The sequence below is a fragment of the Diadema antillarum genome, unplaced genomic scaffold (genome assembly GCF_040938485.1).
Source record: "Diadema antillarum isolate AM-2024a unplaced genomic scaffold, OU_Dant_1.0 scf00000029, whole genome shotgun sequence".
NCBI lineage: Eukaryota > Metazoa > Echinodermata > Echinoidea > Diadematoida > Diadematidae > Diadema > Diadema antillarum.
This window is the reverse complement of record NW_027270918.1, coordinates 6,182,039-6,208,852: the sequence shown is the minus strand read 5'-3', so window position 1 is coordinate 6,208,852 and position 26,814 is coordinate 6,182,039. Positions and strand designations below refer to the sequence as shown.

The following is a 26,814-nucleotide window of genomic DNA, read 5'->3' as shown; positions in this document are numbered from 1 at the left end:
CTATACGAATAAGCTCGTATAGAATGAGACGGTATCAAAGGAATGATAATAGTATTGGTCGAGGTGAGGACTCAGCTTTCAACATTCTGCGAGATAATTAGAAACCACTTTGTGAAGTGTTAAAGAGCATACAATTCAAAGAGGAATTCAAAGTTTATTTGATGAATTGGCTGAGATATCCAAAAACAAGTAAAACAAAGCGATAGTGATAAACGATTGGTCCCATATTTTGTGAAGATTGCTTGTTACATATCTCAGCCATTTCAAAACCAAATTTCATCATGTAAACTTTGAAGTCCTCTTAGAATCATAATTATGCTTTTTCACATTCATAACAGTTTGTCATTATCTAAAAAAATCATCATAAAAAAAGTGAAAACCTGAATCCCAATCTTAACCGAAACTGTACCTCCCCTTTGACCTATGAGCTAATGTGTAGTCAAAAGTGTTTGCGTGTGTGTGTGTGTGTGTCGGGTGGAGTGGGATTGCAGTTCCCCGTTTCGCGGCACAGTAAAGACACACGCGTGATGGCGTGTTTTTAGTTTCAGCTTCGGTTTATTTCATAGTAAACTTCTCATAGTATGTTACATCAAGAATAATAGCACAAATTCTTGACTTGTCAATATCAATCAAAGTAAAGAATATAGGGCCTATATACATAATATACACAGTGATTTTAATAATGATTATAATATATCACACACAACAATTTAGCCATTCACATTCCCCTTGATTACTTTTTTTTACGTTCTTGATTGAAAACTTCCAAAATATTCCACAAAAGTGTGCACTATAGATTGTTGAATTCAATTCTAGAAATGCCAAAGCTCCCTCGTGTGGGAGGGTTTTTTTGTTTCCCCTTCGACACCCTCCCCGCTCGGTCGGTGCTCTATGTAGACATCAGGTTTTCAAATGATTTGATCAGCAAACAACAAAACAACAACAACAACAACAAAATCAGGCAAATAAGAGCTCTCTCATGTGGGAGAATTCAGGGAGAGCCCCTTGGGTGCGGTTCCCCAAACTCTAATATTGAACATGATTCTTTCACTCTCCCCTCTATGAAAACCTTTCTGTCTATGAACTCGGCCTCGATCGACTCTTGCACTCTTTCACGTCTATATTACCAGAAAGTGATTAACCCAACAGAGGTGGCTGACATCTTCTGCAACTCGAATCAAAGGAGGATGACGCTGAACTTGAGCATTCAAACATCCACGTCTGCTCTAGGACTAGCTGTCTAACTAATGTAGCATGATGTGTACACGTTTCCTCCATCCAATGCCGGAAGCGCTTCAGCCACCAACGTGTTTGGCCTTGCAAAGCTTTCTTCATTAGCTCTGCCTGCCATTGATTATGTTCTTCGAGTCGATTACGTTTCCGTATTTCTACTTTGGCAAGTCGCTTCTACACACCGATCAGAATGGGTGATTACTACTGTTTAATTCAAAGGTTGCAGGGTCACGTTTAGCTTTGTCACGTCCATGTTTTGAGTTGACCTTATGAATGGCAACCGATGGTGTTTTTATAACCTCAATTTCCTCTCCTTTTTTTTTTGTGTGTGCCATATTTCAACCTCCCGACATTAGTCTACCTTTTCTTTTAGAAAGGAGATATAGGAAACAAAACAATCAACACATTTTGACACAGCTTAACACATTTCGTTCCCAGGGCTGGACCAATGCACTTCGCTTATGTATGGAATACAGTTTCGCACTGTAGTAGAAAACTGACAAACCGGTAGTGTATAGGCCTAAATTTTAGCGGTAAAAATTCTCACAACATCCCGTCATCTTCATGCAAATTTAATTGAAACAATACAGCTAGGATCTTTTTGATTGTTGTCTGGATGCAGTGTTCCTATTCCTGAACACACACACAGACACACACACACATAGACACACACACAGACACACATTATATATATATATATATATATATATATATATATATATATATTTAAGAAAGAGAGAGGGAGAGAGTGAGAAATATATAATGGTCGAAATACATGAATACATGTAATGTCGCTATTTATGATTTGACCATTGTCCCTGGCTTGTTCCGCATACTATACCGGGTGTCCCAAAAAAGCGGAACGGTGGATTTTCAGTACCTTGCGGTCTAAAAGTTATATATCCTTTGACATCATTAGAAAGAGCATCTTCCGCAGAAGACTATGATACCAAAATCATTAAATTTGATTCAGTACTTTTTATTCTACGCCAATTTCTGAAAATGCAGTCATTGTCAAATTTCGCCGGATTTTTGCGACTTATGAGATAATATTTGAGTGCGACACGCGATCCATACGGTGAATATTGTGTAAGCTCGGTGATCCATGTCAACAAAAGATACAGCTTTCACATTGGGCACAGGCCAGGAGAAAACAGTGTGTGTGTGTGTGTGTGTGTGTGTGTGTGCGCGCGCGCGCTCCCAATATGAAAGCGTTATCTTTTGTTGACATGGATCAACGAGCTTACACAATTCACCGTATGGAACGCGTGTCGCACCCAAATTATTATCTCATAAGTCGCAAAAATGTGAAAATGACTGCATTTATAGAAATTGGCGTAGAATAAAAAGTACTGAACCAAATTTAATGATTTTGGTATCATGGTCTTCTGCGGAAGATGCTCTTTCTAATGATGTCAAAGGATATATAACTTTTAGACCGCAAGGTACTGAAAATCCACCGTTCCGCTTTTTTTGGGACACCCGCAGTGGCGTATCTAGGGAAAACGGCGCCCGGGGCAAGCGCGAAAATTGCGCCCCTAATTTCTGAAAAAGTGTTCAACCCCAACCCCATCCCGGTAGGGACTTTTAGAAAAAAGGTCCACATATGCTTTTTCAAGCACTTAAAAGGGGTCTTTTTGAGGGTGATTTAAATGTAATAAATTTAGATAGATATTGGCGAGCGAGCGCAGCGAGCGAGCCGAAAATTTTTGTATATTTCGCGTCATCATCACGTTTGGTTCATATCTTCTTCTTTTTGATAAATTGCGGCGAGCGAGCGCAGCGAGCGAGCCGAAAATTTTTGTATTTCAGCTTACAATACATGGAATTCTTGTCATTTTTTGCTTACTAAATCTTACAATTCTAATCAAGATATTGTGACGGCCTTATAGATAATGATTTATACCAACAAACTTAGGACTTGAAAAAATACTCCAAATTAGTACTCACGAGTGAGCCGAAATTCGTATATTTCCGCGCCATCATTACGTTTGGTTCTTATCTTCTCCTTCTTCTTTTTTTTTTGATAAATTTTGGCGAGCGAGCGCAGCAAGCGAGCAGAAAATTTTTGTATTCCAGCTTACAAAACATGGAATTCTTGTCATTTTTTTGCTTATTAAATCTTACAATTCTAATCAAGATATATAAGTGACGGCCTTATAGATAATGATTTATACCAACCAACTGAGGAGTTTAAAAAATATTCCAAATTAGTACGCACGAGTGAGCCGAAATTCGTATATTTCCGCGCCATCATCACGTTTTGTTCTTATCTTTTTTTTTTTGATAAATTTTGGCGAGCGAGCGCAGCGAGCGAGCCGAAAATTTCTGTATTTCAGCTTACAAAACATGGAAATCTTGTCATTTTTTGCTTATTAAATCTTACAATTCTAATCAAGATATACAAGTGACGGCCTTATAGATAACGATTTATACCAACAAACTGAGGAGTTGAAAAAATATTCCAAATTAGTACGCACGAGTGAGCCAAAATTTGTATATTTCCGTGCCATCATCTTGTTCTTATCTTCTTTTTTGATACATTTTGGCGAGCGAGCGCAGCGAGCGAGCAGAAAATTTCTGTATTTCAGCTTACAAAACATGGAATTCTTGTCATTTTTTGCTTATTAAATCTTACAATTCTAATCAAGATATATAAGTGACGGCCTTATAGATAATGATTTATACCAACCAACTGAGGAGTTTAAAAAATATTCCAAATTAGTACGCACGAGTGAGCCGAAATTCGTATATTTCCGCGCCATCATCACGTTTTGTTCTTATCTTTTTTTTTTGATAAATTTTGGCGAGCGAGCGCAGCGAGCGAGCCGAAAATTTCTGTATTTCAGCTTACAAAACATGGAAATCTTGTCATTTTTTGCTTATTAAATCTTACAATTCTAATCAAGATATACAAGTGACGGCCTTATAGATAACGATTTATACCAACAAACTGAGGAGTTGAAAAAATATTCCAAATTAGTACGCACGAGTGAGCCAAAATTTGTATATTTCCGTGCCATCATCTTGTTCTTATCTTCTTTTTTGATACATTTTGGCGAGCGAGCGCAGCGAGCGAGCAGAAAATTTCTGTATTTCAGCTTACAAAACATGGAATTCTTGTCATTTTTTGCTTATTAAATCTTACAATTCTAATCAAGATATATAAGTGACGGCCTTATAGATAACGCTTTATACCAACAAACTGAGGAGTTGAAAAAATATTCCAAATTAGTACGCACGAGTGAGCCGAAATTCGTATATTTCCGCGCCATCATCACGTTTTGTTCTTATCTTCTTTTTTGATAAATTTTGGCGAGCGAGCGCAGCGAGCGAGCCGAAAATTTCTGTATTCCAGCTTACAAAACATGGAATTCTTGCCATTTTTTTGCTTATTAAATCTTACAATTCTAATCAAGATATAGTGACGGCCTTATAGATAACGATATATACCAACAAACTGAGGACTTGAAAAAAAATACTCTAAATTATTACGCGCGAGTGAGCCGAAATTTGTATATTTCCGCGTCATCATTACGTCTTGTTCTTATCTTGTTTGATTTTTTTGCGCCCCCCCCCCCCCGTAATGTTCGACACCTTTGGTGCCCTCGTTTGATCCAGTAGGCGATCGCTTCAGAACGAAAGAAATAAAATTGCAGCCGCTGCTCCGTGTAACATTTTGCTTTCTAACAATGCCATGTGTGAACACAATATACATTGTCATTTTGTCCGCGTTATCATCACGTTTTGTTCTTATCTTCTTTTCTATACATTTTGTCGAGCAAGCGCAGCGAGCGAGCCTAAATTTCAGATTACAAAACATGGAATTCTTGTGTGAGCATAATTAACATTGTCATTTTTTGTTTTTATCTTGTTTGATTTGGTTTTCTCCCCCCCCCCCCCCCCCCCCCCCGGGTCCGGGCGATTTTTTTTTTTTCGTCTTCTTTTTTTTTTTTTCTTCTTCTTTTTTTTTTTTCGTTTTCGGCGCCCCCAAGGAGTGGCGCCCGGGGCACGTGCCCCCCTTGCCCCCCCCTAGATACGCCACTGGACACCCGGTATAGGCACCCTATGCCGCACGGATCTTTCAAAGACAATGTTTGCTTGCTAGATTGCCGCGGAAACTTACGTGTAACTATCAATCAAGAGATTGCTGTGTAAGTGAAGGCCCAAGACTACGTTTCGATCTACATAGGATAACTGTGATCGATACAGTCCAACAAGCACGTACCATGCTTAGCTCCGGCTACGTACAGCGAGTCGCTGTTGAACCTGTGCAAGAGAGAGAGCACTCCCTTTGCTCCCTCCACCGCTATACATAGAGCTTTCCGTCGTCGATCTTGATAATGGAGATGGCGGTGATCGATCATCACGCCATCTATAAACAGCGCACTCTTGAATCCCCTATCGGTGAACCTTTAATTTCACTCGTCAGCCTCATAGCAAAATCATTCCGAATGGAAGCCAATATCCCAATCAATCTTATTCAAGGAAAAGATTAATATAGGTTTTCCCGGCCAATTTCGCACTTTTGTCAGTCCAATTCCTAATTGCTGGCATTCAATTTAGCAAAATTTAGCGTAGATGACATGTTCGGTAGTTCAATTTTATGATCTCTTCATTCAAATTCATTTTGGAGCATTCAAATTACCTTAAGCTTTATTCTATTTAACACTTTTTCAAATGAAATTCGTAAAACAAGCACCATTTCGTTATTCGTTCATTCAATTTAGAATGATATAGTCACGTGATCACGGACATGCCGCACTCGTTCATTCAAATTCATTTTGGGGCATCCAATTTAACATCTGTTGCAGTCAATTTAGCACGCATGTTTATGCTTTGGTTCCTTCTTTATTTTTTTCCCAACATGGTTATTGTTTTGCAAGCGTCATTACATTAGATTATTTTCGTGCTAATTTGAGAGATTTTGGCAACAGTTTTTTTTTTCTTCAATGTGCTTAGTGATTCTTCCAGTCCGAAGATATAGTGCATCATTGTGGCCACAACTAATCTGGCCGTTGAGTGCTTTATTCCGAGTGTGTCGGCCAGTTCTAGGAAGTCAAGGTTATGATCATCAAATGTTTCTATAATTCTTTTTCTGTCTTCTTGAGAAATACGTCTGTATCTAACTTGTGCTGTCATGACTTTAAGAAGATGAAGTTACTGTAGTATTGGTACATGTAGGCCTAGAATGACATGAATGAAAGAAAAGGGGCGTTACAGAACAACAAACCCGAGTTATATATGGTAACAAAAAGTCACATAGAAATACGTGTTTAAATGTTATCACCTTTTCAAAAAAGAAATAACATGACGTTAATTTGAATGAACATGTTAGGAATTTGACTGCCCATACGCGAAATTGAATGACTGAAATACCCCTTTCGGCCAGTGTTGGCGAATTTGAATGACTGAAGAGCACGTGCCAATTTGAATGCTCGTTTTACGAATTCGAATGGCACATGTGCAAATTTTATTGATGGAAATGCTAAATTGAACGACCAACTTGCAATTTTGGATGACAGAATGTGCAGTGACGAGGATTTTCGCTAAATTGAATTAACCTTTTATCAAATGGACTGACAAAAGTGCGAAATTGGCCGGGAAAACCTATATAATATTGTAATCAAAGCAAGAAAGAAGGTTATCTGTCACAATCTATTACAAATGTTATTCTTATACGCCCTTGTATATTAAGCAATCGAAGAAGTACTAGTAATCTAATCTATGATATAACAAAATTATATTAAGATTATGTTATAATCCGTTACAACTATGTATTTTGTAAGTTGTAAAGAATGTACAAAAATTCATCACAATCAGTGCTAATGTTCATCTCATTTGGGTTAAAAGCAACCAATTTCTCAAAATGGGAGCAAACAATATTTGGCAGCATCGTTCAATCAAGGGAGAGAACCGAGTTACTCGAGATGTCTGGTATCGCACAGCCCTGTCAACTACATGAGATGAATGCTCTTAGAAATACTTCTCTATGGCAAAATCAGTCACGTGAGTTCTCTTCCGATAGACTACAGCATGTACATTAAAAGTCGATATAAGCAAATTCATCATAATCTTGTTTTAAAACACGACAAAAAGGCCATGGTTACTTCAATAGATGTCCCATAGTAAGCTACCCACTTTTAGTAATCCTTAATGAGATATAATATTGTGTGCCATGAAGGGCTTTGGACAATATTTGCAACACTATTTCTGTGCCATTAATCGTCACTCGAAGCACACAGAGGGTTAAACCACATCAATCCTATTGATGGGTAGACACCCCCCCCCCCCTCCCCTTCGGTCCATCTGCACTAAACTTATCAATGCTTATTAGCAAACATGCAGAAAAAAAAATGCACACGCTGAAAAAGAACTGACAGACACAACGATTAATTGTTGATATTGTCCTGTATAGAATTTTCATGTTTATTACTGAGATTGATAATTTCAAAATATTCCACCAAAGTGTGTACACCGAATTGTTGACTTTCATTCCTAAAAATTCAAAGGCTCCCTCGTCGGGAGCGTCGGGAGGGGGTGCATACCCCCTCCATAACGACCTCCCCCGTTTGGTCGCTTCCTCGCATGTGTGTTCCCCCGAAATATTGAGCACAATTAATTTTGCCTCCCAAAGATATTCCTGCATAAGGCTATGTTTATAAGCATCACAATATTGCACACGGTATGGTTGCTTTTAGTACTCGAGCCTTTATAAGAATGTGTAGGCACAGGCACGTAGAAAGGGTGCTGTTTTGTGCAATTATTGACAGATTTATAGAATAGAAATCAAAATTATTAGAACTAAAAAAAAAGTTGAGAGAATTTATATTTGCTTGGTGCATGATAACGAGAAATGTAGTCTCTGATTTTATACAAGGATTTATTCAGCGTCACGGCTTGCATGCATCTGATCAGTATGGTAATTGCAAAATGAGCTATCACATGCATAGTACACTAGTTGGTAATAGAAAAGATCCAGCAGAGATCGTGTTTGGAGGGGGTGTTATTCCTTTGAGGAAAGTATAGGATGAATTAATTCAGCAATCAGAAAATTTATTGAAGATAAGTGAGAAGTGAACGTTCTCTGTATGTCCTCTATCACTTTGTCTGTGTATAGAGCAATGCTTATGAAAAAACAAACAAACAAACAAACAAACAAATAAAGAGGTAGAAATGTCAACGTTGCGTGACTGAACCTGTATGTAAAATGATTAGATGAAATACCAAATTGTAGCATAGTCATTATCTATAATGGGTAAAGTTGGTAACATTCGATCACCCACCACAACACTGCTCAAAATAACATCAAGTTGATAAACCTGGTAATATGGAAACAATAGTGTATGGTGAATATCAATTCGAACCGCATAATATTCTTATAAGGCTTTCGAAGTGAACCGATCGATAGGTACAACAGTTTATCTCGCGGAGCTCTGACATGTTTTTATCGATCGAATTAGATGTGTTTCTGAGTGTGTGCATGTATGCGTGCGTGCGGGTCAGTGAAAAAAACAAAACAATTATATTATACTTGCTGAATTTCCATTTGTATGGCATACATGTCCAGACCTACATCTGTCAGGCTTGACATGTGTATTAGATAACATATGTAAAATTATTTCACGTAACATTGGCGTAATGAATAGATTAAAATATTATCTTCCTTCATCTGCATTATTAACTCTTTATTCTAGTTTGATACTCCCTTATTTAAACTACGGGATTCTTGCTTGGGGTAATACATATCAGATGTTACTTGATAAACTTCTTTTATTGCAAAAGAAAGCGCTTAGAATTGTTTTTAATTTACATACCCGAGAACATACAGATGCTTTGTTTTCTGACCATAAAATATTAAAAGTAAATGATTTGTATGTGTTTCAACTTGGTCAGTTTATGTTTAATTACAACAGTACCTTTTTACCTAAAATATTCCACGATTTATTTCATCGAAACAGTCATGTTCATAACTATCCCACGCGACGATCCGACGAATTCCATCTTCCGTTAATGAGAACCGCACATGCCCAAAATACATTTCTTTATACCGGACCCAAACTTTGGAATAATTTAGATAATAGTTTAAAAGATTCCCCCAAATTTGTCACATTTAAATATAAACTCAGAAAACATTTACTTTCTATTTATAATCTTAGATAATTTAAATTGCTATAATTTATGCTTGAGCTTTCACCTGTCCTGATGTCGCAGCACTTGGCGTGTTCTGTGTGCAGACCTCTCTTCTTTCTTCTCTCCTTTTCCTTTCCTGTCTATTGTTCTTCGTAGACTTGTATTGTTACCGTCTTCTCTCCTCTCGGTACTGTCTCGCGTCCAACAGTGTATATGCGTGTGGGTAATTGAATGTGTGTACGAAAGTATTGTCCTTGTCTTATTTTCCCGGTACATGTGGTTCAATGAACAGTGTCCGGGCACTATAGCATTGGTATTCTATATTTTTTTCCCGACCTGTGTATCTCAAAATAACTACATGTATATTGTTATAGAATAGTATATCATTCACTCATTATTTATCTAGCGATCCACGTCCGACAAGCTTTGCTTTTTAGTGGATCACTATTTTCCATGATCGAATTTATTTTCCGCTCGCCCACGTAGTATTTGTACAGTGTTCCTCTTTATTATTGTACATATATGTTGTTCTATAATTTGTCTCGTATATTACATGAATCTTTTGCAAGCGTTTGAACAATATCAGTTAATGACATGTATACATTGTACTATGTTTTTGATTTTCGTTGATTGGAAATAAACTATGATTGATTGATTGATTGATTGATTGATTGATAGTTTGAGAGGAATTGGTAAAAAGAATTATGTTGCCTCCTGGCATTGCCTGGAATTTTGGTCCCTTTTATTTCAGGCGGGAAAAGAAAAAAAAAACAGATCATACCTTCAGTCATGTCGTAATGCATTGCTATTACTATAATAAGTTGTAGTTTATGATTAAGAAGATCCATGAGCTAGGAGTCTACAGAATATAATATGAGTAGTAGACAGCGTACCCTTCTAGAAATGCGTGCATTTTCTAAGATGTCTTGTCGGAAGAATGCTCAAAGAGTGGTAACAAAGATTAAAAGTTTATCACGGCTGTGGAAAACTGATCAAAATCGGATAATTATTACGGAAGTCCTTGAACAGTCGAAGCGAGAATGATGAGGGAGTTAACATATCTCCTCACAACGTGTCATTTATATTTTGTACACAAAATCATGAAATTTACCAGTTTTTTGTTCACAAGCAATTCTACCCCATGCAGTCTCAAATCTCAATACATCTGACTTATCATTATTTTTTTATTATTATTTTGAAATCATTCAGCCTGGAATACAATTAGATTTTACACTAGAAAAAGTTTTAATTTTCGTCAATTCTTTTTTGAACACCATCTATGAAAAATTGGATTTGGATGTTGTTGTTTTTTTCTTGTCCCTATTTATTGCAAATCCAGTTCTTTTTTATGCGACTTATGATTTATGGAACAGTGTATAACGACACACAGTTTTAATATTGTATATTTGCTCATGGGATCAGCCCCGAAAGGGCAATGGCCTACTGCTGATTTCCTCCATCATTTATTTTAATTGTTATGTCAATCTTGAACACACACTTTTTAACTTTTAACTGTGATTATGTACTTATCCAAAATAATTTTTGGTTTGTATATGTATGTATTAGAACTGATTGATTGTATATTTATATGTTTTTACCTGAACTTGTGGAAATAAACTTAACTTGAAACTTGAAACTTGAAAAATTGTGAGGTGATGACATCATCAGCTCATTCACTTGCATCTTTATATCAACAGTAACTGTTGGATACTTGCTTTATACAAAAATTAGCGAAATTTCCGTGGTTGTTATAAAATTTTGCTCTTTCTTTTCAGACTTTCGATTAGTTTAGGGCTACCCTCAAGATGTGAAAACGAAAAGAGAAAATTTGTTAATGTGTGTGCCTGTAATGACGATGACAATGATGATGGAAGAGTATTTATATAGCGCCATTTATTTGCAGAAATATTTAAAGGCGTTCGGCTCCCACAATATGCCACACATCATTCACAAAGCTGCTGGAAAAATAGGTCTTCTAATATTTGATTTGATTTGAATTTATTTCCACTTTTGTTCACATAAGTATGAATAAAGCATAACCGATTTACAATTATTATCACAATTGGTATACAATAATATTTTGTCAATTTGTATGCGCAAAAATTATCGAAACAACAACACATGTACTTACAACATCACTTGCAACGCTTGCAGTCGTGAGAACCTAAGTGGGGAGCCTAAATCAAAAGCATAGCTTGTATAACTTAGCCCCCACACCCCCCAAAAAAAAATTAAATCAAATAATCTTATGATGATGAGACACATTATATAACAATAAAAAGAATACCCGAATGTTATAAAGAACTACAACAACAATAAAACTAAAGCTCCGTATTAAGAGAGAGAGAGAGAGGGAGAGATAAGACAAGAGGAATAGAGGGAATAGACGTGTGATATATAGATGAGATAAGTGCAGATGAGAGGGGAATAAGAAAAGATTGAGAGAGGAGAAAATACGAAGCAGGAGGATTGATAACTTCAAACAGAATATTTTTGTAATAGTTTATTCCTAAATATGTGTGCGTGTGTGTGTGTGTGTGTGTGTGTGTGTGTGTGTGTGTGTGTGTGTATATATATATTTGTGTGGGAGAAGGAGAACGCGTGGTACACTAATGAAATGCAGGCCGGAGTTTGTTTCAACAGGTTTGCAAAGGGAAGTGAAAACATTCCGTCAGTTAACGCGCTATTAAGTTTGCTTTCTGCTGGACGTGACTTAACACCATTAAGACTTGATTTGCTGCGATGACTGGGCGAATAGTGTGATGCTTTTATACCATTTTCAGGTGGTACATTGGACTTCCTGAATGGGAATACCTTTTTAATGTTTTAGGAAATCTCAGGGGCAAAGCACGCAGTGATGAAATGATAGGGTATAGTGCAAGCAGGGTATCCAAGGACCTGGGAATTAAACTGGAAGGGATGCAAGCCCCTGGTTTCTTTCCTCTATACGGGCTTCCCGGTAGAACAATGGCAACATTACGCAAAATTACGATCTATTTCGTTGTACCACCTTACTCACTCATTCCTGTCGTGACGTTGATATCATCAACAACCTGAAAGAGAGAAGATGCATGGTGCTCGAAAAAATATCCAATCACCAAGCCAAGCTCGCCTTTAGCACTTTCCCACCTTTTCTTTGCATGCGTAAACAGGTGCGCCGCTCGTTGGTAAGACAGTCACCTGTACAATTATTTTAAGTGCCCGGGCGTGCATAAAACGACAGAACGAGACTTCGATACCTTTTAGAGCAAAACAGTGCCGCTTGCGAAGTCAGTGGTAGTGTGGATGTCGGCTGCTGGTGTATACGAAAGAAAAGATACTATTCGGAGCGCATCTTCATGAATTGATAAATGGATGGACACACAACATCTCGCTTGTTTGATTAAGCTGGAAAATTAGTTCAAGTGGAGAACGATGAGATGTTGACGGTTACAGAGACGGTCATCGTAGCTATCAATTGCTTCCCGCCCAGCAACTCTGCCGCTGAAGTTGACTGGAGATTGCTATCGTCTGCTCACAAGGTGTAGCAGAGTGTAAACATCATTATCCAGTTTTATTTAATGAGAACTGCCGTCCACTGTAAAATTTCGCTCCAAAAAAATTAGAGACCTTTCAGTCAAGTCACACATCCTGTTCAGTATGTTTTATACATATTCAGTTTGGGTCAAGAACAATCTCTGAAGTTATATTTTTGTCCCCACCGTCGCACAATTCGTTTGTTAAGGTATCGCGTTAAAGTCGAAGTTTTTCCCATTTCTCTGTACATCATTGAAATGCTGGATATCACAATTTCATATTTATAGCAATTAGTGTAGATTGTGTTATTTGGAGCTCATAATCAGTCGCGTTTTCTCTCCTTGTTGAGAATCTAAAGAAACGGAATATTTCTATGCTATCTGTGTAATCAGGTCAGGATAACAGAAAAACCCCTCTACATATATATCTATAGGTGAGGAAAAGGAACTAGTGCTCAACTCTTGATTGATGAATACAATTCAGTGAGAAAGTCATGAGGTCTAAAATGAGTGTAATTAGTATAAAGAGACAGTGTGCTACGAAGCAAGATGAAACCTGCCTTAGCAGTCGACGAACAAACCGAGAGTACACGGATTGACGAAGGACACGCAAGCAGTTTATAGGTTTACCTGCGCACCTATGCAACTCGAGAAGGCCTCATTACATCATTCCGTAAGAAACAGAAGAAAAAGGAGGAGGAGGAGAAGGAGGAGGAGAAGGAGGACAAGAATATAGAGAAGAGCTGTGAGGAATGTCACGGTGAAATGGTTTACCAGGTAGCAAACGTCGTGGAAGTCGGAGGAGCAACCAGTGCCTCTATTATAAAAGCTCGTTCTACCGGTCATTCTACAATTACTGATACATAGGATCGCATATGCATTATCGTTGACATTTCGAGATGGTGGTTGTTAGGGGGTTAACATTTGCAATTGCTTAAAATCCCGAAGAGTTGAAAACTTGATGTCATCACATGACGACATCATTTGCATTATCTGTGACTCAGATAGTACTGTGTTTCGTATATCAAAGGAAAATGTTATCTATACATTTTTAGTGACATCGTATCTTGTTCATGACACAATGAATAACAGTGCCGATTCCAACCCGTTGTACGGTGAAAGTGATTTCACCACAAATGAAGAATTCGAAACGACGTATGAAGATGGTGACGCGTCCGAATCAGAGCTGAACAGACCACTCCTGATCATCGGTTACGGACTCGTCATCATCGTCACAGTCGCGGGAAACCTGTTGGTCATCATGGCCTTCTGCCGCTACAAGAGAGTTCGCGCCATTCCGACCAACACGCTCATCTTTAGTCTCAGTGTGTGTGATTTTCTCACTGGACTCATGGTGCTAACAGTCAATCTTGCCTGGGTTTACAGAGGATACTGGCCATTCGGTGAGGTATTCTGTAAGTTCTGGTCCGCACTGGACTACACTGTGACATGCATGTCTTCGATCACAATCGTGCTAATTAGCCTCGATCGTTTCTTACTCGTGACACAGAAGCACAGGTACCGCATTGTATGGACTCGCAGACGGGTATCGATCATCTGCGCAATTTGTTGGACCCTCACTGCCGCCATCTTCACCGTCATTGCCTTTTCCTTTCGCTTCGATCTGGTTGACTACCAAGAAGAATGCGAACTGGAGGCCGTATACCTCGTTCCTGCCACCATTGGTCTTCTCGTGTTTGAGTTCGCCATCCCATTTCCCTTGATAGTCATACTGAATATCGTCGTGTTTTACCAAATCTATCAGAGATCGGGAAAACTGAAGCGCCTCAGAACTTCCCTGGGAGTCCCTTCTTCTGTTATCCGTCACCATGACGAAGCGAACACAGAACAAGACGGCCGCAAGCTAGATGGTGCAGATGGAGAAGCCCGGAGTCATGTTCCTACCGTTTCGGGGGTCATCAACCACTCCAAGTTGACTCATACTTTACACGATGGCTCGTTGCGACCGCCTGGCTTGCCCTCAACGTACGTTCCAAGTCCTCAACCTCGATCCAATCACAGTGGCGGGAACAGAAACCTGACCGAGTTCCGCCAGCAGCAGACTCAATACGCACGTCATCGGAAAGCGGCCATCACCCTGTCCATCCTGGTAGGTACCTACCTCTCCTGTTGGCTCCCATACGAGATTATCAGCATCCTACAGGCTAGGTGTGGTGACGACGACTGTTTCTCTGAGATAACGTGGGAAGCTGTCAACGGTCTCCTTTGGTCCAACGCCGCCCTGAATCCCATCCTCTACGGGCTGACAAACCCACTGCTTCGCTATCACATGTCATGTCTGCGCTGTAGCGGATCCGGTGGAAGGGTTGCGCCAACGTCGGTGCACTTCTAGCATGGAGCTACCGTAGCTAAATGCGTCTAGTTTGGTTCTTATTTGTTAGAGTGATCTATGACTGGTTTATATTAAGAGTATAATTAAAAAGAAATTTTATTCAACTTTCAAATATGATTTCCACATGAGACTTAAGACTTATAAGTGTAATTCATATTGTTTACTTGAAAATACACTGTAAAAACATCGGTGTTAGATTTAACACCACGGGTGTTAAATCTAACACCGATCAAACTTCAATAGAGGACCACACCCACAGGTGTAGAAAATGCACTGTGATGGTGTTGAAAAGTGTTCACCTGACACTTCGTGGTGTTAATTTGACACTGTACCTGGTGTTATTTTGACACTGTACTGGTGTTAATTAAAAAATGACACCACATGGTGTTGATTTGATATTTGTTGGTGTTAATATCAATGGTTTAACACCCGTCCAGCTTCAATAAGAGACCACACCAGCTGGTGTTACTGTGGTGTAAATTTATTTTCAAATTTTTTCAAAAATCGAGTATTTTAATGTAAAATTCTTGATCGTCTTGTTCAAATCAAAAATCAACAGGAAGTGCAGTTACTTTGAAACTCTTCAAAAAACAGTTTAAAATTTGGAAATGACACCCGGAGGTGTTAATTTAACACCATAAATGAGCACCGAAAATTTAACACCAGCTCGGTGTTCACTGTTTAACACCGGACTTTTTGCAGTGTAAATATTTGATGAGTAAGGTGATATGAAGTATTTTGATGATTCATGTCAAACAGAGGCAGTCTTAAAACTAACTAATTTTCAGATATGGGTGAGAATATTTTCAGATAATGTTATTATTTTGTCACTTAAATCAAATAGTGATTAGCAGGTAGATGTTTAAGTTAAGACAGCTCTCGACGCGGAATGGTTCTTGTCGTTCGCTGTTATCCAGCTCGGTTCAGCCAAGATGGCTCAATGGTTAAAATCACGAACTTTTGATCACGAGGTATGTGGTTCAAGTCATATGGCGATAGCAGTTGTGTCTCTATAAGCAAATTTAATGTTCATTATCCTCATTGCCTATAGTCAACGAAGGGACTTAATGCCACTGGTCTCGTAAGTTGCTTGCTTTGAAGTATTCATTGCATGTTCAGTGGCCATGTAAAACAAATTAATTACAAAATTTATTTAACTGAATTCATTGGAGTTGGTTGATACCTACCATTATCAGTATCATCTTTATTGCCAAGAGGTGATTGTAAAGTGCATTCTTAAATTTCTTGTGTGATTCGGTAGTGTTTCTACTCAACGTGCTTCGCTTCATTAACTTTGCGATAGAATATTACATTGTGGTTCACTGCCTACATCAGTGATCTTCTCATGTTTGTGTTGAGGCGTAGTGTATCCACGCACCGACGTTACGTTACTAAAGGGCATGTCCAACATCACCGCTCAAAATTGAAAGTTGTTACTATTTTAGACGCAGATTTCACGGTCACATATGGATTATATTCTATATACCTGTAATTATATCTTGCACTTCACCATCACGAATTTGGTGAAAACAGTGAGTTCTAGCTTGCCATCGTATATATATATATATATATATATATATATATATATATATGTGTGTGTGTGTGTGTGTGTGTGTGTGTATACAAATGTATATGTATTTGGTATATTTGTTGACCCAAGATCACCACTGCACTGGATCTGAAAACACTGATGCATTCCCTATACCTGAGTTATGGCAGCGACAGTTATTATCAATCCGTAATGACGAGTGGCATCGTAAAACACTTACGAGCGTGTGGGTAATTAAAAGAGCCAAATCAAATACGCTCGCTGCAGCTTTCCCGACCTACGTTCATAATATTCTCCATTCCTCTCTGTCATCTTTTACCGGGAACTCATGGATATACTCATGTGAGAGCTTTGTTGACACTTCGATTTTGCATAATTTATTTCATTCGTCTTAACTTTGATAACTGAGGTGAAGCTGCAATTGTGCCTTGTGACGTGATGCCGATTGGGAACCTTAATACATAGACATTTTCTTATTTTTCTTTGTCTACATCACATATTTACAATCTGTAAATAAACACAAACAAACACACACACACGCGCGCGCACACACACATACACACACGCAATCACATATGCATACACACAGTATACCTATTGATGCCTTTAGACTTGAACCTGTGTATATGTGTCGTTATTTTTTTTTTACAGCTGTAAATGAAGAACAAAATGTATGTGATGCCTGAATTTTGTTTCTTCCTGTTTACTTCATACTATGATCATAGTATACAATTGCACGGTGCTCTTTATTTACTATGTCTTTAATTACCAAAGTCACCAACGGTAAGTTTTAATATTGTCACACATGCGGGTTGTATAGAACCATCTAAAGCGGAAATAATGATTATAATACTTTATCTATATTTTATGCGGAAACCATTCTTTCCGAAATCAGCGTAGGCACGATGAAGTCATATGTTTAAGGCAGAACAAAACTGATGTTACAATATTTTTCTTGTTTTTATAACAGCAGAAAATGTTACTAGTTTTAAGGTAAAACACATTTGGAACCATGTGATATAGAGCGCCACTAAACAAGGCAGTCCATATTGACACTAAATGTTTGTGCAGATGCAATTTTCTACCTTCTGATCTGCTATGACTTTAAGTTCCCTTTCCTTGCTTTCCCAAATCACTGCAATCAAGCTGGGTCGTCACCTGGGAGTGAAATATCATAGTTTTCTATTTGCTAAACATGTATTAATCAATGCTTACTGTGTCTACGGAGTTGTTGTGTGCTGTACAATCCGCTTTTAACGCATTTGACAAACCCCGTCTTCGTGTATAGCCGATGATTGTGTGAATACTGATGACGGATTGTAAGGTTGTAACGTTCATAGTGAAAATGCGATTGAAGAATAATTATGACTGTGAACTAGAGTTGGAAGTCCAATATTGTCCTCACTCTATGATACTCTGAGAAGAGCAGCACAATATTTTTAGTTCTTTCGTTTACTTGCTTTGGTCCTGTAACCAGGGGCGGATTCAGGAATGCGGGAGGCGCCTTTACAAAATTAAAGGGGGCGCACGCCCTCCATCAGTAGCCCCCATTTTTTTCTTTTTACTTCTTTTGTTTTAACAAAAAAAAATAAAGAGGTGGAGCCTGGTGCATCCCCTCTGCATCCGCCACTGGTAACCATGGTAACAAGTCAATATCATAAAAATCTGCTTTTCCATGGTATCGACGTGCATAAATTCCCAACACAATCAGGCTAATATGCATGTGGAGAGATTAGATACAAATCCATCCAATGTTCGAATTTGTAATTGGTATAATTGCCAGACGTACAATCAGTCAACCTCGCCTTGCCTATAAGTCTAATCCAAAGGGGCCTTAGAAAATTCTTCGCCTTACGTGAATTTCGACTTAAATAATACTGTAACGTAACAGGATGTTCAAATCCGTCCGGGATGGAGATTTCCCTCGACTTGGCTATTTTATCGGCATTTGCGAGGTCGAATAATATGAGCGAGGTTGACTGTATATTGCAGATTGAGTAGTACAGAGAGGAAAATTATACTTAGAAGGTTGCAGACGCGTGCCTTATACAAATCTAGAAAAATGAATAAAATCTAAGTTTTGAACGTTTCCAAGAAGATGTAATGTATAGCAGTAGCCACTTTACGTATGCTTGACGAGGCGATGAGAACAATAATGATTATAATATCTTCTGTACAGAAATGTTTTTCAAATTCCTCTTTTGAAGCAAACTTAGAAGATGTGTCATTCATATCATAATAACATTTGTGTAATTATCATATAGGCCTACTTACAACTTTGAGGGGGGTAGTTGCAAGACAATACGTACCCAAAACAAATTTGATTTCAATAATAATTTTGGTATACTAAACTACAAAAGAGTCATTAAGTGATGATCTGATTATCGACTCATCAAACTTGAATAGAATATGTGGTTGCGACCGTTTCGCTCTTTCATGAAAGCGTAAAATTAGAAATTATATAACCTAATCGTAAATATATTATTTGGTATTGACGGCGCTTCTCCCATTCTGTAAGCAGGGGTGGATCCAGGAATTCCGTAAAGGGGAGGCGCAAACAATATTTCTGGTGCTACTTCCGGGTTTCATCTCATTTTCTCCTCTTTGTTTCTTTTGTTTTAACTGCAAATACAGAGGGGGCACGCGCCCTGATGCACCCCCTCTGGATCCGCCACTGCTGTAAGTAACATTTCACCTCATCTCTTTTTGTTTGATAATGCAAACTCGAGTAGCACTATACATTGAGAGAATAGTTGACATGAGGAGTCTGATACGAGGCTGATACAATGTACTAAAGACAAGAAGTGGGTTTATAATTATGTTATACACTGTAAAAACATCGGTGTTAGATTTAACACCACGGGTGTTAAATCTAACACCGATCAAACTTCAATAAAGGACCACACCCACAGGTGTTAAATATGCACTCTGATGGTGTTGAAAAGTGTTCACCTGACACTTCGTGGTGTTAATTTGACACTGTACCTGGTGTTATTTTGACACTGTACTGGTGTTAATTCAAAAATGACACCACATGGTGTTGATTTGATATTTGCTGGTGTTGATATCAATGGTTTAACACCCGTCCAGCTTCAATAAGAGACCACACCAGCTGGTGTTACTTTGGTGTAACTGTATTTTCACATTTTTTCAAAAATCTAGTATTTTAATGTAAAATTCTTGATCGTCTTGTTTAAATTAAAAATCAACAAGAAGTGCAGTTACTAAGAAACTCTTCAAAAAACAGTTTAAAATTTGGAAATGACACCCATAGGTGTTAATTTAACACCATAAATGAGCATCGAAAATTTAACACCAGCTCGGTGTTCACTATTTAACACCGGACTTTTTGCAGTGTAACCCGTAAACCCTCTTATTTGTGTTTCCACTAAAAGTCTTTGACAATGTTACATGGTAATGTCTTTTAACATACCGCTGTAGATAATTATCTTCACATAATGCAAGTGATATTTACATTTTACTGCAAAAGGTTTCCCTTTATTAGATATTCTATCCTTTTGTACAGTGATGATCCTTGCGAAGCATTGCTATTTGCTGGTGTCAGACAAGAAGACCTTTTGTTTGGGATAGTGGTAAACCTTTTCAAGGTGTAATAGAGTGGTTGCTAACTTTGAGTGATGCATGTATCTCCAATGGAACGGTCTCGAGTCTTTAGAAATGGGATACAATGCATGAGAATTCCGTTTCATAAAAATATGCAGAAAAATATCCCAGAGATGTCATTTTGACGAATGGATCATATCCGTACAAAGAGGTGTCTCTCTCTGGAAGAGGACATTAAGAGGAGTAGTAATAAAGGTTGTGTGTCCCAGAAACCCAGCTAACGGTGCTACTTTACATGCATATATGTATCCCAAGTGAATCAAACTAAGTTTCCTATGCCGATATTAATGGTGTATGCTAATGGGAAACCGCCGCAGGTGAAACGGGCCCCCTCCCTACCCCATCACCACACTCGATCATTTTCAACCGGTTTTTCATGTACAGCAGTTGTATTGGTTCTACACCCAATTTTCCATATTTTGCGCCTTTCTTGTGTGGAATTCGGCGGTAAGTCATTTCGCTGACGATCAAACAACCTGTTTATGATGGGCTATCAGCAATTTTTTGATATTTGATGTTGCACAGGCACATGTAAACTGGATCACATAATTTGTTCTTACACTTAGTAGTTTCTTTACACATCTATTCGCCGTAGTTCTTTTTCTTTAAATTAACGAATATTGAGTCGTCATAATTATGATATTGGTGCTGGAATGTGCTGTGGTATTTATCTTAAGCCACCAAAATGATCGAATCTAACATAAAGATTGGTTTTGTTTTTTTCGTCTCTCGTGCGCTCATATGCACACCCCCATTATAATAATAATAACAATACAGGGTACTTATAATGCGCCAGTTCCACATAATTAACGTGCTCAAGGCGCAGTAGAAGAAGTAAGTTATGAAATACAAAAATCCTTACACAAACATGCACATGAAAATGAACGACACAATAATGATAATGAAAAAAATATGCATCATAATATACAATTCTACTGGAAAATGGTCATGAACAAATGAGTCTTGAGGGCAACTTTAAAGGAGTCAACATTCGAAATGTGACGGATAGCTTGAGGCAACTGATTCCACAGTGAGGTCCAGCATGTGCAAATGACCGATCCCCCCATGATTTCTTCGTTTTTGGAACAACAAGCAATCTACAATCGGATGACCCTTAAACATCTGGAAGGATTATAAAATGTCAGTAGATTAACATTGTACTCTGGGGGCAGATCCGTGTATGCAATGAAAAACAAATAAATAGGAACAGTTTAAATACAATGCGAGATTCAACAGGTAACCAGTGCAATGAGGACAAAACAGAGGTAATGTGAGTATTTCTCCTGGTAAGGGTAACAATGCGGGGTGCTGAATTTTGCAATTTCTGTATACACTGCAAAAAGTCCGGTGTTAAATAGTGAACACCGAGCTGGTGTTAAATTTTCGGTGCTCATTTATGGTGTTAAATTAACACCTCCGGGTGTCATTTCCAAATATAAAACTGTTTTTGAAGAGTTTCTTAGTAACTGCACTTCTAGTTGATTTTTAATTTAAAGAAGACGATCAAGAATTTTACATTAAAATACTAGATTTTTGAAAAAATGTGAAAATAAAGTTACACCACAGTAACACCAGCTGGTGTGGTCTCTTATTGAAGCTGGACGGGTGTTAAACCATTGATATTAACACCAACAAATATCAAATCAACACCATGTGGTGTCATTTTTGAATTAACACCAGTACAGTGTCAAAATATCACCAGGTACGGTGTCAAATTAACACCACGAAGTGTCAGGTGAACACTTTTCAACACCATCACAGTGCATTTTCTACACCTGTGGGTGTGGTCCTCTATTAACACTTGATCGGTGTTAGATTTAACACCCATGGTGTTAAATCGAACACCGATGTGTTTACAGTGTAGAAACATCGGTGTTAGAATTGACGCCATGGGTGTTAAATCTAACACCGATCAAGTGTCAATAGAAGACTACACCCACAGATGTAGAAAATGTATTGTGATGGTGTTGAAAAGTGTTCACCTGGCTCTTCGTGGTGTTAGTTTGACACTGTATCTGGTGATATCTTTGACACTGCGCTGGTGTTAATTCAATAATGACACCGCATGGTGTTGATTTGATATTGCTGGTGTTAATGTCAATGGTAAAACATCCGTCCAGCTTCAATAGGAGACGACACCAACTGGTGTTACGGTGGTGTAAATGTGTTTACACATTTTTTTTTCAAAAATCAAGTACTTTATCGGAAAATTCTTGATCATCTTGTTGAAGTTCAAAATCAACAAGAAGTGCAGTAAGAAACTATTAAAAAAAAAAATTACACTTTGAAATGACACCCGGAGGTGTTAATCTAACACCATAAATGAGCTCCAAAAATTTAACACCAGCTCGGTGTGTCTTATTTAACACCGGACTTTTTGCAGTGTAATTGTCCAGAAATGGGTGATGTTCGTTATTCCGGAGGTTCTTTAATTCCGAAGGTTTGTAATTCCGAAGCACCAAAGCTCCGTGTATGCATAGAATGTTCGAAATCCGAAAATGTAAAGGGGCTCGATAATGATATGACGGTATTCCCTACACTGTAAAATTATCGGTGTTAGATTTAACACCATGAGTGTTAAATCGAACACCGATCAAGCGTCAATAGAGGACCACACCCACAGGGGGAGAAAATGTATTGTGATGGTGTTGAAAAGTGTTCACCTGGCACTTCGTGGTGTTAACTTGACACTGTATAGCTGGTGATATTTTTGACACTGCGCTGGTGTTAAGTCAATAATGACACCGCATGGTGATACTTTGATATTGCTGGTGTTAATGTCAATGGTATAACACCCGTCCAGCTTCAATAGGAGACGACACCAACTGATGTTACAGTGGTGTAAATGTGTTTACACATTATTATTGTTCTTCAAAAATCAAGTACTTTATCGGAAAATTCTTGATCGTCTTGTTGAAGTTCAAAATCAACAAGAAGTGCAGTAAGTAAGAAACTCTTCAAAAAACAATTTGATATTTTGAAATGACACCCGGAGGTGTTAATCTAACACCATAAATGAGCGCCGGAAATTTAAATTTAGCTCGGTGTTTCATATTTAACACCGGACTTTTTGTAGTGTAGGTTCATTTTTCCGGAGGTTCGTTTATCCGAAAATGATATAAGGTTCGTCATTCCGAAATTCCTTAATCCGAAAAGAAAAAGAAAAGAAAAGAAAAGAGAGTATGTTATTCCGAAAATTAAAAGAATACGAGTACTAACAAACCGTCGGGAGTACGAACCTTATTTTCTTTCCCGAAATAACGAACCTGCCTTCAGAGTAACAAACTTCCGGAAAAGCGAATCTGACTCCATGTTCAGATTAACGAACCTCCATGATAATGAGCCTTCTTGATAACGGTCTGTAATCGCAGAATCGTTATGTTATCGAAGAGTTTTATCAGAACTGAAACAGTTCTAAAGCTTTGTGGGTTTTTTCTTCTTTTTTTGTCATACATTTTGGATACAATATGCGCATTGTGTTCTTAATTAGTCTTATTGCTGTGTGACTGTGGTACCTTTTTGAGCACATTTCTCATGTTTCATTGATGTGGCAATTTACATGTCTGCACAGAAGATATCATAGAAGAATATCATGTATTGTTTACCTCTTTACTCAGTTCAAGACAGAATAAACCCATTCAATTTGCACGATAATTGCCTTGACTAACTTGTCATAATTACTATTTCATGTGTTTGAAGGTTACTCTTGTATCAGCCGTTGTATTGGTCGTCCGGTGATAATAATGATTGCCGTGGAAATGTCGGAGAGCTCATAAACAATGACAGCAAAACGTTTTCACTTCAGTTATTCTCAGTCTAACCCATTCGCCTATAATTGGCAACCGGATCTGCCACGAATACACAAATTTGATATTTGGAGACTTACAATATGTCAAAGGTATTTGGCTAGGTAAATGATTACAAAGAATATTTTTGGTTTATGATACTTCTCCCTATTTTTCCCAAGGTATAATACATGACTTATATACTGTTGCACAGGAAAAAGGGCACAGAGCCCGAGTGTTATGTCTTCTCTTGCCTCTTGAAGAGGATCCTTTGCTGTCTGATTTTTCTCTATAAGATAAAAATACCTTCTATACGGAGGAAAATTATATCAAAGGACCTCTTTGAGATTTCTCCAGCGGTCACTTCCAAATAGTAACAGTGCGCCGAAAAAGCACATGGTGATCAATTCTAAATTATACCCTTACAAACGGGTTCCTTCTAAGTGAGCTAAATCCATCATTTTCAATGGATTTATCGCCTTTTGGAAGTAAGCTCTCCATATAGCGTCATGTGACCAAGGATAACATTGCTATGATGCTAAAGGCAAAGTGCCAATGGAGAAATATGTGCTATACCTTGACGACATTCGTAATATGGCGCACTATACCATCAATGTCGACATTTAGGAGATCGAGCAATAGATAAAGTAAAGTGCTATCGATATTGGCCTTACAAACCACTGCGTATTACACTGATCATCTGCACTGCAATGCCTGAACAATGTCATTTAAACACTTTCACTATTATAAAATTCGTTGGGGGAGATATAAAACATATATCATTTTCGAGATATTAACGGAGTTACGAATTCTTGGGTGACAGAAATCTTACAATTTTCACCGGGCTGCACCCCTCATTAAAAAAATGCTATTCTTCCATCTCGGAATCAAAATTTCAACCAGAGTTTCTCAAGAGCACGGTATAATGATGTTCTTTTAATATTTGTTGCAGGTTATTAACCTATATGGACCATTTCACGGCACACAGGAGAAAAGAGGCGGTCTAAATCCCCAAGAAGTGGTTAGCATACATCTTAAAAGGCTTGATTGACGTACGGAAATCCTTCCTACTGTTTGGCTAATCCTCTCAGTGTGTTGGTTAAAAGGCAAAAGGGTGCACTGCTCTTCTAGTGGCGTAAAATGTCCGCAATCCTATATAATACCCTTTGTAGGTAGTATTAACTTCTCTATGCCATACAAACGTTAATGTAACTCATATGCAGGGCGTAGGCTCATTTTCATCTTTACAGAGATATATTGGATATATATTTCATGCATTTGCTCTTAAGTATAGTGCACTGTAATGCAAAATCTTAAATATTACATGAAGGCTTACACAGAGAATAACTACGACGCAATATGACAAAGTGTTTTGGGTTTTAAACGAACTGTAATAATACAAATACTAAAATATTACGCGAAGGCGACGCAGAGAATTATTCTGACACGATATGCCAAATTGTTGTTATTGTTTTTTTAAGCGAACGTTCATCGTCTGCTTTATATAACTCTATTACAGTATTGGACTGCAAATTACGCTATGTTTTTTTACATAACTTATCTAGGTAATTATTCATAGAAATAAAATCCCTGCCACGTCGGCGGCGAGAAGTGGTATTCTTTTTACATCACACCGAAGTAGAGAAAAGATTGTTTCATTATTGTTTCGGAAGAATAATACAAAGATATGTGTTGTTTGAAGGTTTGCATGGTGAAATATATGATGGAGAAAGATTCGCGATTTGCGATTTAAATTTAAATTTTTCTTCTTCTTCTTTTCTTTGTTTTCTTTCCCTTTTTTTCTCTCTCTCCCTTCTCTCATAGTCTCATCTCTCCTCGACTTACCTTTCTTTCGCGGGATTATTCGTCCTTTCTCCATTGATTCCGTATTCCATAGTCCACACTGTTCGCCGACCTCGTTCTTCTCTTGGTTTCATGAATCTTCACTTCTCTCTCCTATCTCCATGATTTTCCAACATTCAGCTCCTCTCTCTTAACACACTCATCTTCCCTTCTATTTCATCTTTCCCCTTCTAACGATTTCCGAACATCTTACTTGATTCTCACTCTATTCTTCCTTACCACTCCCTCTGTTCCTTTCTCTACCGTCTCCACTAGTGCAACTTTAACTTCTAGCCCATTACTGTCCCCCATCACTCTTCACTTTTTGCCCTTCTTACAGCCCACATATGTCGCTTCCCTCTTCAATTCTCCTCTTTCTAGGCTCTTCTGCCAAGCAATGATCCTGTAAGGACTACATACACATGGTGTCACCGCAAATCTTTCTCCCTAAATACAAAGATAATCATGATTATGTCTGATGAGGTTTAAATTGAAACGGAATTACCCTGATTTGCCTAATAAATAGATTCCCCTGTGCAAGAATCAACAACCCAATTAGAAGATTCTATCCATATTAGACGTCAATTCAATGGCCTTTGCTTCTTCAATATTTTTTTGTGATCCATGATACGGCCTCCCTTTTAATTTTCCCGTGGTGACGTGAAAAAGCCACCACTCCATTGGCCTAACATTAAAGGAGATTGATTCCAAAATTATGCTATATATAGCTTTAAAGTGATCATAAGTGTTTATACCTTCAAAAGTAGGCAGAAATAGATT

General features: G+C 38.0%; 1 protein-coding gene across 1 annotated transcript; it reads left to right on the top strand.

Annotated features, from left to right (window-relative positions):
* The first annotated feature begins 13,962 nt into the window (after positions 1–13,962).
* On the top strand, positions 13,963–15,234 carry LOC139740046 (5-hydroxytryptamine receptor 1F-like). The gene has a single exon (XM_071650641.1). It carries the CDS (start codon positions 13,963–13,965, stop codon positions 15,232–15,234), a length of 1,272 nt encoding a protein of 423 aa, XP_071506742.1.
* Positions 15,235–26,814: the final 11,580 nt, after the last annotated feature.